The 15,053-nt window shown below is 39.9% G+C and overlaps 1 protein-coding gene across 18 annotated transcripts in view; it reads left to right on the top strand.

Annotated features, from left to right (window-relative positions):
- LOC6578270 (PDZ and LIM domain protein Zasp) overlaps positions 1-15,053 on the top strand; it is a 64,486-nt gene that overhangs the window by 5,482 nt on the left and 43,951 nt on the right. For all 18 annotated transcript variants that reach the window (XM_032729952.2, XM_032729948.2, XM_032729953.2 and 15 more), the window contains one exon: positions 11,312-11,467. In XM_032729952.2, coding sequence (XP_032585843.1) covers positions 11,357-11,467 — 111 coding nt within the window. In that variant the 5' untranslated portion in view covers positions 11,312-11,356. The remainder of the gene's footprint in view (positions 1-11,311; positions 11,468-15,053) is intronic.

The raw sequence follows: 15,053 nt of genomic DNA, 5'->3' as shown, positions 1-15,053 counted from the left end.
GGGCAATAATATCTGCTCAATGAAATATCTATATATACTATAAACTATATACTATCTAGTAAAAGTATTAAAAATAATTTATAATTTGCACACGACTTGCCAAAAAAATCATGGAGACTTCTTCCCCGCTCTTTCGACCCCCTTCTCTCTGACTGCCTCCTTCTCGCTCACTCTGTTTGCGTGGGCATTGCGACAGCTGCAAATGCCAAGTGAGTAATTGTGATTGAATAAGCTCAACAGCTGGCCACGCCCACATCTCCACCCTCCATTTGACAGTAGGCCATAAATTAACTGAATATGGCCTATAAGAAACGCATCTTGCAACGCGGCTCGGATTACCTTGCCACGATCGGTGGCCAAGAGAGGCAACGAAATCTGAATTTGATGCAGACCAACAGCCGCAACGGCAGCCGCCTTTGACATACATGAAATAGTTTTTATGCTAAGCACACATATCACAGATTCTGCTGTTGCAACAAAGCAAGCAGCAGATCAAGACGAAACAGAAGAAGAAGAATGATGAGTGTTGCAACTTGCAAGTGCCGCAAGTGCCACAAGGGAAGCAGGGACTGGCAGGGGGCGCCTGGCACATTTTGACACTTGTCGCTGTCCATTTGAAAACAAACTGACAAATTGAACAGCATCGCGATGCGCTCTCGTGAGCACACAGACGACACACATGAGTTGCGGCTGAGCAATATGTATAAGAGTGCGAGACTAAGGGAATACCCTGTAAGGAGTGGGAAAATGTGAAAGCAGACATATGCAATATGCGACTACAGTCACACCCTGTAAAGAGCTCTCAGTTGTGATATAGCAACAGTCAGAGACGAAACTATTGCTATCCCTTTACCCTGACTACACCTTATACATTGCTCTGGCTACCAGGAAACCCTACCAAGAAATACTTATATATTCCACTCCGAGAACTAGTTTTCAAATAACAATCCGTGATTCCTTGATATACCTAAAAGTCCAACAAATAATCGTGCCAGACACTCAGCTCCCTTAATAAGTGACTCATCAAAAGTGCAAAGTTCTTCCTATTGCCTCTCAGTGTATATCTGAGGTTGGCAACTCTGCAAGTTGTTTCATAAATATCTGTTATACGATATTATTTTGAGCAAATTTCGAGTTGATTAATTTGTTGACATCCCCAAGATACTTGCCACGCATCTGTGCGCCTGTTTTTTGTGCAACATGTTGAGTGGTGCATGGGGCAAGGTGCAGGGGGCACGGTTAACAAATTCATTGAAATGTTGTTGCCACGGTTGTTGCTATTGTTGGCATTACAAATGCCGCAGCCAGCGCAGCCTCCGCCCGCTTTGGCCGTGTGTAAGAGCCAGCACTTTGTCAACCTAATTGCTGCACTTGGTTAACTGTCACAGCGCATCGACTAAGGAGGTGGGAGGCGTGGCAGTGGGAGCTGTATAGACTTGGCCAGGACAACCACACGAAGGCATTGCCATTGCCGATGCCGTTTTGCACCTAACTCACTTCGAGTCTCTTGCTGTCTTTTGGGTTAGGCAACAAGTGTTGGCTCCCTCTCCCTCTCCCTCTCTCTTCCTCTCTCTGTCTCTCTCTTATTGCTCAATACTTTCAATTCTTGATTGGGGACATCTATCTCTGACCTTTCATTGAAATGATCTCTCTTTTTAGATGTTGCCACAGTGTTGCAAGCCCTTCCTTCTCCCTTAATCTCTTCACTTTGTTTTCATTGTGGTGCTCTGCCTCTTGTTTCTCACTCTCTAATTTCTCTGCCTACTCCACATTGTTTCCTTTTCTCTCTTCCTCTTAATATCACTTCTTTTTCGTCTCTGTCACTCTTCTCACTTCTTTTGGTTCTCTATCTCGCCCCATCTCTTTCTCTCACTCTGTCTAAGGGTCTGTCTCTTACCATTTTGATTGCGAATCATATGGCATGTGGCACGTGGCACGTGTCATCTGCCATGTGAGCTATTTATCTCTACTGCAAACTTCAATACACTTGACTTCTCTTTAATTAGCATCTCTCTCTCTCTCTCCCTCACAATCACTGTCTATCTCTCCCTCTCTCTCTATTTGGTACGGTAGTGTAGCAGATTCGATTCCCTTTGGCATTTGCATTTTGATTCTCGATTAATCGCATTTCGCTAGCCAATTAAAGCCACAAATTATGCACGGAAAGGTAATTAAAAATAGTTTTTCATTTAATTGCATTTGCTGCATTTGTTAAATCAAATGGCAAAAATTGTAACCGTCATTCGGCTGAGCCACAGATAATCAGTTGGCTGCATAATGCGCCTCACTCTCGCCTTTCACTGGCTGAATTTATATATTGAGTGAATGCATATATACCATATACCTATATGGTATATATGTGTGTGTATATTGGAGATATTAAATAATTTCGACAGTTGATCAACAGCTGTCTGAAAAACATATTAAATGCTAATTAAATATATTGACGAAAAAATAGTTGAAAATGTGACAGAAAAATGGGGTTTAATACGTCGAGGCGAATTTTAGTTACCTTAAATTTTAGTTTATTTTATATTATATATATCGTTATTTGATTTAAATATCTTTTTTTTAAAATTTATTTTTAATAGTTTTTACATTTTCTGCTTTAGTTTTCACATTAATATTAATCTACTCTCTTATATAGCAACACACACATATGCAATACATATCAGAAATCAATCTCTAAGCTCTACTCATTTCATAGCAACTCTAGCATACCCTCACCTACTGTAGGGGAAAACTAAATTAATTAAATAAATGCGATGTGATAATTCAACTTTATTAGCTCAAAGAACTAATGTGGAATTAACTATTCCATTGACAGATTTTATAAATGCATTAATTTTGCTTTATTTTTTGTTCGCACTCTACTTGTTCTTCTTCTTCTTCTGCTGTTGCAGCTGCTGTTTTTATCAATTGTTTAATTCTGCGGTTTTCAGCATTGACATCAGGTTTAATTTATGGGATTTGAGCTTTTTTGTGTTTTTATTTTGTTTTGATTGTTTTATATTATATTTAATTACATTTAGCGCTGGACTCTGCTCTGCTCTCCCCGCACCGCATTGCATTGTAAATAATTGTGAATTTTGCAATATTTATGCGACATTTATCACACATAAAAACAACAAAGTGCTCACAGCTATCTGCATATGTATGTGTATATATTTGGCAGAGATTGTATGAATGTGAGTGATTGTGGTTAATGCGTTAACTTATCGCTAGGCAGTGACCGATTTGCAAACAGTGCACCAAAATGTAGAAGTGAGCAAAATGCCGAGAGTGCTCGACTAGCAGATACCACGTCAAGAAGCTTCAGGCATTTGCTATAGATGAACCACTCTTATACTCTATCATATAGAGATCGATAGATCCACTGGACTGTTCATCTTGCTCTTAGAATTCTTTACTCAATTCCTCTTCTACTTTTAAATTAGTATTTAGATATCATGTATCAATATGATACTCGTATATTCTGAGGCTCATATGTGTAATAATATACCCTATTTAGCAATGCTTGATGCTTACCAGAGTACAGTGTAAAAATAAAAGTAAATAAATTAAAATTAAACAGTTGTTAAACAGAGAATGCGAAAAAAGTCATAAACAAATTCCAAAGCTCGTATTATATTTAACATGAGCTTTTGTTTTAATGCATTCAAGAGGGAGGGAAAGAGTGAGAGAGGAAGAAAAATTCATGAAATCTGTGCTGATTTGATTATAATTTTGATTTTTTTCAGATTTAAGAATTATTTCATCAGTTTAAATTTAGTCAATTTGTAATAAAATTCAAATTCAAATTCAAATCCCAGAAATTTGTAATTCATAAATTAAATTTGTAGCGCAGAGAAATTAATCAATTTGTTTGTCTGCTTCGCACTCTCCTGAAACTAAGTTGAAAAATTCGATTTCCATCTGATGGCATATAATTATAATTCCACATTAATTATATGCAATCAGCAAATGTGTGTTTGTGTGTGTGTGTGTGTGTGTGTCTGTGTATTTATCAATTTACATATTACAAAGTGAGGGCAGAAATTTGCCTGCAATTATAGATTTCAAATTTGAAAACAAATACTTCTTTTAATGCTCGCTCGTAGAGTTCGAAATTGGGTATATTGGTTTTTGCTGGGCTCATATATATAGAGTCTACTAAATGGGCATGACAGTTGGAGTAGCCAAAGTTTCTCAGTTTCTAAATCTACTCTACATATCTAGGTGGATATAGAGGAGTGACTACATATCAGAGAATATATTATCCGATTTGATTTAACTTGAGCGAGTATTGGGCAATCGCTTACACCCGCTTGGCTGCCTAAATTTACTATAACTGTTTAAGCTTGAAGGGAAGCGCCAAAATTTCAACTTTGTTTTTTTTTTTTGCAAAACGAAAAGTTGCAGCCACGGTTGTAATTCGATAAAGTGACTCGGGTCACTGTCAAGCTGACAGTGGAGTGCATTAAAAAAAGCTGAGAATGTTGTGAAGTAAATTGTAATCATTGCACTTTGTGCTGCTCCAAAGGGCAGACGACATGGATTACATTTGTGGTAATGAACTTATCACACGCCTGTCTGAGCTCCAGCTGGGAGAGACTGTGTCGCAGAGCCAATAAATGGAAGCAGACAGGTGGGTCGAGTGGGTCGAGTAGGGCGGGTGGGTGCAGGCTACCTGTGCAGCTGTTGCTGTGCAAATAATTTGCTGGATAAGTAGCTAAGCAGAAAGTTAAGCTCGAAAGAAAAATGTCGAAACAGATAGAAAGACAAACAGAGAGATAGACAAGGATAGACAGACAGACAGACAAATAGAGAGACAGATTCTCTGGTTCTCCGTCGCATTCTCAATGTCAATTGCATTCCGTCTTTTGTTTTTGGCAGCGCATTTGGAACGTGTGTTTGCTGTGTGGCTGCCCAGTTGACAGAGCACTTGAAAGCGCCAAGAAAGCAAAAGAGTAAAACAACAGCAGCAGCAACAACAACGAAAGCAAGTGTCACTTTTGTCAGCTCTTAAATTTGTGTCTGTGTGCCAGGCAAAAATATGAACGAGCAGCAGCAGCAGCAGCCAAGCCAAACATTACGTATACGCCGCATAAAACTAAAAACTGCACAGAGAATGAGAAAAAAAGCTATTGGAATACTCAAGTGTTTTGATGCACTGACAGACGCAGGCGTGTGTGTTCGTGTTTGTTGTTGTTGAGTGAAAAAAAAGGAGTGGAAAAAAGTTTTTTGCAAGCGCTTGATAAGCGACGCTCACACACACATACACACACACACTCGCACACACGCATAGACTGAGCGCGTAAAAAAGTCGTCGAGCCGTTGAGTTACGCCCATTTAGCACGCGCATTGCATTAGACAGACTGAAGAGCAACAACCAACCCGACAGACAGACAGACAGACGTAGAGCTATATCCTGGCACCCACACACACACACACATACACACACACTCACATCTGACGTCACGTTCATGTCACGTCACGTCGCATCAGAGCGAATGCCTTTGCAGCGCGCAGTCGAGGGGCGATATAAAAAATCACTCGACTCCGCACACACACACACACACACACACATACACACACAGCAGGCACACAACTTCAGTTTCACTAACCAGTCAAAGTTTAGTTTTGTGCCAAGCCAACAAAAAGCTAAAAAGAGGCTAAAAATGCTTAAAAAAATATAAGTTAGAGCCAGCGAGCTTGAGCGACTGCATAATACTCGCTCACAGCGAAATTACGATATTAGTATAAGACTTTGCAGTAGGTCAATAATTAGTAGATCCAAATGTCCAGTAAACGCCCAGTTTACCATGCCCGTAGAGGTTTCTTCAACTCTCTCTACTTCTCTCTACTTCATATAAGCCTAGGGTATACACGAGTCTTTCTATAAAATTTCAAGTCAGCCGCTGCAATGGCAGCGAAATGCTTTGCCTTCAATCCAACAGACGAACAGAACCAACAAAAAAAGCTAAAAATGCAGCTAAAAAGTTGGCGGGCAAAAAAGGCGTTTTTGAAGTGTACGTGAATTTTGCATAAATGCGAAATCAACGCGTTCTGCACTTTGGCGACTGCCCCAATTGAAGAGTGAGAAAGGGACAGAAGGAGAGAGAGAGAGGAAGTCGGAGATAGAGAGAGAGAACGATATACTTTTATATGAATGCCTGCATGCGTTTGGCTTGTTATTTCTTGACAGCCTCGTTGGCTGCGTTTTTATTTTATTTTAGTTTTTGTGTCCCTAATTTGCCCCTTTGGCTGTTAGTGGGTGAATGTCGACGCGCCAGACGAGGCAGCAGCATAACAAAACTTCACTTTTGTTTGGCCCAAAAAGCAAAACAACAACAGCAACAACAACAGTGGCAACAGCAACAGCAAATAAACAAAATCAACTTCTCAAGCAGTTTTCTGCTGCTTCTTAGAGTTTTCTTCTTCTTTTTTTTTCGCTCGACACTCGGGCTTGGCCACTTGACGTCGCATGCTGCAACAGCACACATGCCACATGCAGTGGCAGTGCCAGTTGCTGCTGCTGCTGCTGCTGCAGTTGCAGTTGCCCATGGGAGAGTTGTGAAAGAGATCTCGTTTGGCCTGGCACTCCAGCTGCTGACTCCGGCTCTGACTTGCGTGTTGCGAGTGCCACAGGCCACTCGAGTGGCTTTTAATGAGCTGTTTGCATATGCAGTTTATTAATGTGTTGAAAATACTCCACAACAACAGCAGCAGCCACAACAACAACAACATCAGCCACAGCTAGAGTTGCTGCTGGCGTGCCAGCTAAAAGTTTGTCTAAACTTTGCATTTGCTTAGCGCTATAAATAATTGAGTAAATCTTCTCCAGTGGCAGCAACTGCAATGCGAGTGCCTCATTAGAGGGATATAAAAGGGAAGTGTGTGTGTGCAGCATCGATACCTGCCCAAAAGAGATGTGAGATGTAACAGAGAAGTATTTATCTGTGTAATATCTATATTATATACAGATGTAGTATATTTAGTTCCTTCTATATTAATACTCTTTCCCTTGCTTTGCCAATTCATCAATACGCACACCCTCACCCAGACATACATATACATAACTATAATGGAACGGTATTTGTCCAAAAATAACTTCCTCTCGCTCTGCTGACTAAGTGTCCGAGTTATCTCTGACCGCCCAAATCTAATCATTGAAATCGACCAGCAAAAAAAAAAAAGAGATAGAGAAAGAAAAAAAAACATCGAAAATCAACTATAAAAAAAATAAAGAAAATGGGCCAGAGAGAAACATGTTTGATTGGTGGTCAATGCCAGACGCTGAGATACTCTGTATTTCGATTTCCGACGTTACGTCTACTGCTAGCTCCTACTGAAATCTCTGGAATTGTGTATACCCCATGTCTGTGGCTCGTTTCTTAATGGGTATCCAGCATTGTGGTTCATTATTTACCAAGATTTTGAGCAGCGTGCGAAATCCCCAAACCGAATTGCCGTATCCAGTTGCTGGCTACGCTCTCCCCCACCCTCCCCCTCTCTCACGTCTCTCTTTCTCTCTGTGCGCTGCCCCCTGCTGTCCCCTGGATGACATCATCAGCGTTAAAAGAGGCAACGATCCGCGGTGGCCATTGGATGCTTCAGTTGATTTTGGTTTTTCGGTTTTCGGTCGAATTTCTGAGGTTTCGGCTTGATTGCGTTGGCTTCCACTCTTTGCTTGGCTTCTCAATTGTTGCCGCCGCTGCCGTCGGTCATTCGCTTCATGTGCGGGTCAACAAATGAGAGACGCTCGCCCCATCTACTGGAGCAGTTGTTGGTCATAGCTACGCCAGAACTGCTAATGGCACATAAAATACGTGAGTCAGAAATCAATTTCGATGGCCGCTGGCTCGGCTCCAGCTCCGCAGCGCGATGCGGCTTAAATGCTCGCTTTTGTTTAAGAAATATTTTAAAATATGTACCAAGCCCCAAAAATTAAATGCGCACACATTCACCCACACCCTTCACACCCCGCACACACATCACACACATGGCTGTGCCATAAATCCTCGAAAACAAGCGAATGCAAATTGATTTGTTGCTCTCCCTGAATCAAATGAAATGAAATGCAACGGCTGCTTGTGCCACACAGCGCATGGCAACGAGGGGCAACGCGGCACAGTCACAAAGTCAGGAGCGGATTTGTGAACCAAGGGCTCATAGACCTTAAAGAAACTGAGCTTAGATTAATCTTTAATAAAGTTTTCCACAAAAAGCTAAAGTTCATATTACATTATTATTATAAGAGTTTAATTTACAGTGATTTATAATTAATAATAACAATGAATGTGTAAGTAAAATGAACTACGTTAGTTTCTCTCACTGGCTTTTCTCATTAGCTTCCCTCATTAGCTATTCTCATTGTCATCTCTAATTCGCTTTTTTCGCCTAGTCCATCCTCAGCTCGTGCCTCTGGTTAGGCCTGGGGCCCTCTCGGCTGCTAGTCCGCTCCTGTGCGATGCCAATACCAATTCGTTTACCCAATACCAAATCCAATGTCCAACGTCAACAGCAATAATAATAACAGCAGTCGCAATCGAATGGCAGCTCCCCTCTGCACGGCCCAGCTCCAGGCCAGGCGCAGCTCCCCACTTCTCCTGAATGTATATAAATAAATTTTAATTTGCCAATTGTGTGTAAAACTTATTAGCGATAAGTTTTGTCGCAGTCGCAGTCGCAGCCACAAGCTGTAACACAGCTACAGCTTTAGCTACAGCTACAGCTACATTTGTATCTGCATATGGGCAAGAGCTTTCGGGCTGATTATTTTGCATAATGTCGAGCCCGTATCGAGTTGAGTGAGGAAATGAAATACGTGTATCCGTGCCTGGATTCTGTTCGTAAGCTGGCATTTGGTTATTAGTCATAAAGCTCCAATGGATCGGGCATAAGTTAATGATAAATGTCTGTATATACAATGTATATACATATATTTGTGTGTGTGTGTGTGTTGGTTCGTTTGTCAGGGTTCGACCAATCAAGTTGGCAGTCAGGTCAAAGCTGACAGCCAGGAAGTTGACATAGTTGAGCAAATAAAGCTATCAATTATTATAATTGTCATTGTCATTGCATTGGTATTATTGTGAGTAAGACTGTATGGGAAGAAGTTGACATCAGTATTAGTATTGGTAGGAGTATTGGTGTTAGTACAAGAGCAAGCATTGATATGAGTATTTTTGTTAGGCATTATCATTGGTATTCATATTGGTATAAGTATTATAAATAGAATTACTATTAGTATTAGAAATATTATTGCTATGAGTATTCATTTGATACTAGTATTAATATAATTATTAGATTAAACATTAGCATAGGAATTTGACTTGAGCATCAGTGTCAGCATGGGCATTAGCATTAGTATTAGTTGTAGTTCAGTAGTATTCTACTTTCTATATTTCCATATTCCGCTAGCGAATGCTCCGCTCCCAATTAGTGTTCGAGCAAGTGATTAGCGCTCATTATTAGGTCTGAGTGGCACAAATGTTTGGGTAATCGATGCATTGTTGCTCAAATGCCCCTATTCCATTGTTCCACTTATGTGGCTGCTCATGTTCCACTGCTCCATATTGCTTCAGCTTCCTCGCTAATCTTCTTCGTGAAGAGCTGTTGAGCTAGATATTAGTAGTCACAGACCTGTGCAGATGCTCCAAATGGCAGAGACCATTAAAGCCCAATTCTAATGCGAGTAATTAGCCAGACAGACTCGCACACACACACACACACACACACAGACAGGTGTACTTGTAGTTGATATCTGGAATCTCAGCATCGGGCACTCCAGCTGGCATTTATGCTTGCACAGTTTCACGTGTGTGTGGCGCTGCACTCGGGCGACGACGCGTCGCTCTTTTTGGCTCTTCGCATTTTATTTAATATTTTAATTAAATTATTTCAGTGCCCGCTTCTAATGGGCGCTCGACTTTCTAGGCATTTGCATGCAAATGTGGTCCAACTCAAGGCTATTCCGTGTCTCTCCTTCTCGCTCACTCGCTTGCTCACTCGCTCCCTCTCGCTTTCATATATGTATGCATGCCGTGACTTGTAGATCGAGCTGTTGCCATTACCACCCGCACTTAACGTTAATTAAACTGCTGTGTGTGCTAAAATGTGTCTCTGTTTCATGTGTTTCATGTGTTGTGTGTGTGTGTGTCCTTTGTAGACAGCCTGGCTGCCTCTCAGCCTGTCCGCCTTGCCGCCTGCCGCTTGGCAGCTGCTGTCGTTTTAATAGCTTAATGTAGTTACTTCCACTTTGAGTGTCTTCCCTTTGCCTTTGCTGCATCGCAACGGAACGGAACTGAACGGGCCGGGCCGGGCCGAGCCAAACCAAACCAAGCCGAGCCGAGCCAAGAGGCGTCGACCGTCTTTACTAATAAAAAACACAACACTCAGCAAAATTGTTATGCAGCAAACTAAATCAACACACACATACACACACACATCTACATAGACGCTCACCCCTCCTACACTGCACAAATTACAAAGCAGCCATGACGACTATAACTAGCAGGAAAAAAGCCATGTAAGCCGCACTTACACACAACTGGGTCTCCCGTTAGCATGTGCACTCGAATGCGTTTTTCCACACACACACACAGGAGCTATAGCAGACAGAGTGAGAGTGGGTGAGCGAGGTACAGAAAGTGAGAAAAAAATGGTGATATCTAACAAGGTTCTGTTGAGCTTAGACTATGGGGTATATTAGTTATATATATAATTCAAAATTTGATATATATATTAATAATTTAATAGATCCTAGGGTATCTTTAAGTAAATAATTTAATTGGATATTGTTAGGTCTTAGGTATTACTAAAATCCATTAGAAATTTATGTATAAAAAAAGCATTACGTTTCTTTGTTATGTTAACTTTTACATGTGGAATGTAACCTTTCTATAACTCCTTTCCAGGGTATCTCTAATTCTGCCAGCTTGTTTGGGTTAGTTTGAGCCTAAAGTATGTTGGCAGTTTTGGCACTAGAGCTGCTCTTTTTTCTGTTTTACATGCGAGAATGCGCTGGCAGCTGCATCTGCCGCAGAGATCAAGGCTGCCCAGCAGCAGGACTACGGATGGTAGATAGAGAGAGGGGGAGAGAAAGTATGGCATGTTGGGATTAGCTTGTAGTGTGTACACATGCCTGAGTAATATCTCTATTTGTGGGAGTTGCATATTTCGAGGGTTTTCCTTTTTTTTTTTTTTTTTGGAGAATTTTTCTTACGTTTGCATAGCTTAATTAGTCGACTACGTGATATCAAGTATACGACCTACGTTTTCACACATATTTACTCATATGCATATCTCTGCCTCTTTCTATTTGCAGCACCCTCCTTCCTTCCTGGATTCCGAATTTTAGTGCAATAGGAAAATGGCCCAACCGCAATTGCTGCAAATCAAATTGTCACGTTTCGATGCCCAGCCCTGGGGATTTCGCCTGCAGGGCGGCGTCGACTTCGCCCAGCCCCTGCTAGTGCAAAAGGTAAGTGCCACGCCCCGATTTTAACCATTAAATTGCTGAACACAAAATTCAATTACACACAGATTTTTACTTAAATCTGCAACTATTGAACAATCCGAATATTTGAGCGCGTGGGAAAAAAGTTCGCTCGGAAAATTGTGGAAAAAAATATTAGTTGGGCAGTTAATTTATTTATGCGTTTAAATGCTGAAATTCGGATTTTCTTTATTTATTTGTTGGTTTTCGTTAAAAATAAATTTGTAGCAATTTGTTTTTTTTTTTTTTTTAATAATTTTTTTTTGGCGCGGGTTTTTTGCGCACGGAACGCCAAAAGTTTTTACCAAACATTTTTTCCAATGAAATTTCCTTTGCAGCCATTTTAGATATTTTATATGCAGACACGCACACATAGAGTATGAGAGAGTGAGAGAGATAGATAGATAGTGTGCGAGTGTGTGTGTGCGCAAATTGTTAAACATTTTTTAATTATTTCTAATAATTTTAACATTTCTAGCGACACTCACACAGATTCAAGAGCTTCTATTTTTTGCACGAATATATTCATATATATGTAGGTATATGTATATATCCGCTTATGTAATATATATCTTAATCTATATTTATATACCTCATACATATTGACATGTGTATACTCTCGGGGGGTCGCTGCTGTGAGCCATGAGACAAAAAATGTGCGCAAAGATCTGAATATGGATAAACGAATATGAGTTATGAGCCGCGGAGATTATGTTTATGGCTTTTGCAATTGGGTCACAGATGGAACATTAAAATTGAAATTACTCCTAGAGATTTTGTAATTTAAATAATTGACAAGCATTTGCGGTCGGACTTGTGTTTTTTATGGCCATTTTATAATCTACTTCAGATAAGGATGGCTTTAAAATAGAGAGAGAGGTAAAAAGAAGACTGAGATAAGAGAGTGGAGAGATATTCTAGAAAGACTAGAGCAAGAGGTGGAGGGAATGAAAAGACGGGAGAGAAAAGAGAGATAGAAGAGTTAGTAGAGAAAAGAAAGAGATGAGATAGAGAAGAGAGAGAGAGGGAGAGAGAGTGGATTCAGAGAGGAGTCACAGAGGGGAGTCATAATTACATCCAAATAAAAATTCAGAATGAGAGCTAAAGGAGTGGCCGTATGTATAGTGGGACATCCGATAGTAGAGCACTTCCATTTAGAGCACTCCACTCATTTTGCTATTCAAATCAAGGCTGGATTCGAGCTACTCGAAAAAGTTAAATTTTTTTTTTCGTTTTATAGGAATTTTGAGCTGTTTTTCAGATTTGATTAGAGTTGAGGCAATCTCACGGCAGTTGAGCTTTGAAGTTGATGTGAATGGGCTTTGATGGCATGTCAATCGAGTGACTGCAATTTGTTTGTGCACTCGTAATAGCATGCACATTCGCATTCGCATTCGCATTCGCAATTGCAAACGCAATCGCACTCAGGCATATTTCCGAGTGGACAGATGAATCACTGCATGGTTTGACACTGACCTCACAAACAAACAATAAATGAAATGGGGCAATCGAAAAATGTTGCGTTCGAGTTAAACTGTGACGAGCTCTGTTCGGTTCGATTGTGTTTATTCCGGGGTGTTCGTGAATCAGCGCTCAGATAAGGGTTCGAATCACATTTATAATAAGGCGTTTCCATAAACAACAGAAGCTCATGTGAAGCTACTGTCAGCTTAATGTCAACATTTCACATTGATAACACTTAAATAGTTGACAAACAAATGAAAGCTTTGAGGGGCATTTGAACTTGTGAACTTGAACTGAACAAGTTCAAGATTCTTTATTTCTATATATTGCATATCAGCTCCTACTACTGCTATGATATGATCAGGCTAATTGGAATTTGGGTTAATAAAGAGAAAAGAGAAAAGAAACAAAATTGACTATATTATAATTGATCTATTGCTAATGTGATTCTCTCTAAAGATTGCCGATGATTATCTCTACCTCTTTCACATACCTAGTATACATCCATATGAACGCTCTCTAATTGGAATTTGAATCAATGAATAAATAGAAAAAGGTGTGCAACTCGCCATGTTTTGTTCTAGTTGAATATCGTTATTGTTCTCATCTCTCTTTCACTCTCTCTCTCTGTCTCTCTCTCGGGCTAGGCAGGCACCGCAACAAAGGCTTTTGGTAATTGTTTAAGCGTGACAACATTTGCCAATGTGTAAATATTTTATTTTATGCCAAACCGAATTTATTTCGTTGACATTTTCAAACGCCACCAAAAAGCAGCAACAGAATGTTCTGTTTACTTTGGCATTACAAATGAGTTCAGCTGCTAATGGCGCAACAGTGGGCGGCAGCGAGAGGGGGAGAGGCAGAGTGAGAGCGGGGGCGTGGCATTGTATAGAAATGCGCAATTTCTATTTAAACAGCTTGTTCTCTGAGTTGATTTATGTCAATGCTATGTCTACACCTCTCTCTCTCTCTCACACACACCTCTCTCTCTCCCTCTCTTTCTCTTTCTTAGTTCTGTGTCTGCAGAAAAAGTTATTTAAAAATAATTCCATTTCCATTGCTCAAGTGCAAGACATTTCTGTGCATATATCAAATGTTTTCTATATACACTTTGAAAATAAAAAACTTTGGCTGTCAACACTTGTTTTTAACAGTGTATTTTTAGCCCATGTACGTATATTAATTGCTCTTTAATTCAATTAATTGGCATAAAACCCGACTCCATTATCAATTGATGCATTAACCTAATGACAATCCATGTTCATATCAATTAGAGTGGACCAAAAACAATGTTTTACAACGACAACAACTACAACATAAACAACATCAACGAGAGAGCAGGTCGATAAATGTTGTGTAGCAAAACCCATTAGCAGTTGTTAGCTTTTATTTGGCCAATTTAGCGGCTAGACTATGTAAAACACAACGTGAAAAAAATGGCCAAAACTTTAAAATGTAAATATTTTGTAGCCAGACTTTGATTGACTAACAGATATGCTGGAATGAAATATCATGTTAGATATTCTAATATCTATTGCTATTGCTATAGTTGTTAGAGGAGAAACAAGAGAGAGAGAGAGAGAGATGACGCTGGTTAGTAATCATGACATGAGACTAACTATGGCCTTGTGCATGCCCTCTAGATATAAACATTTGGCCCAGGGCAAACGTTTACCAATTTTGTTGTAATTTATGCGAAAATCACGCAGCATAAATTCCACAGAAAGGCGAAATTGTTGAGAAATTATAAAAAATATTCATGTATATTTATATGTAAAAACATTCATGATATATAAATAACATAAAAGAAGAAGCACAACATTTATGAGTTGATAAAAAATTTAAACAAATATTTTAGATATGTGTGTATACAAATTGAAAAAATACAAGTATTTATATATACATAAGTACATATTCAAATATATCCATACAAATTGAAAACTATTTTGTGCTGCAACTGTGGGAAGGGCAAATTGACAGGCGGAGAGATTGAAGCGCAGTCCCAAAGCTGTAATCAGCGCTTTTCCTGATTTCCCAACAATTTTGCCCGTGCTCTAGCTTTATTGTTTGTCTGTCAAGGTGTCTGAGCCGTAGCTGAGCTGTTTCC

Source organism: Drosophila mojavensis, unplaced genomic scaffold (genome assembly GCF_018153725.1).
Source record: "Drosophila mojavensis isolate 15081-1352.22 unplaced genomic scaffold, ASM1815372v1 contig_80, whole genome shotgun sequence".
NCBI lineage: Eukaryota > Metazoa > Arthropoda > Insecta > Diptera > Drosophilidae > Drosophila > Drosophila mojavensis.
The sequence above is the reverse complement of the archived record's forward strand: the minus strand, read 5'-3'. Positions and strand labels throughout refer to the sequence as shown.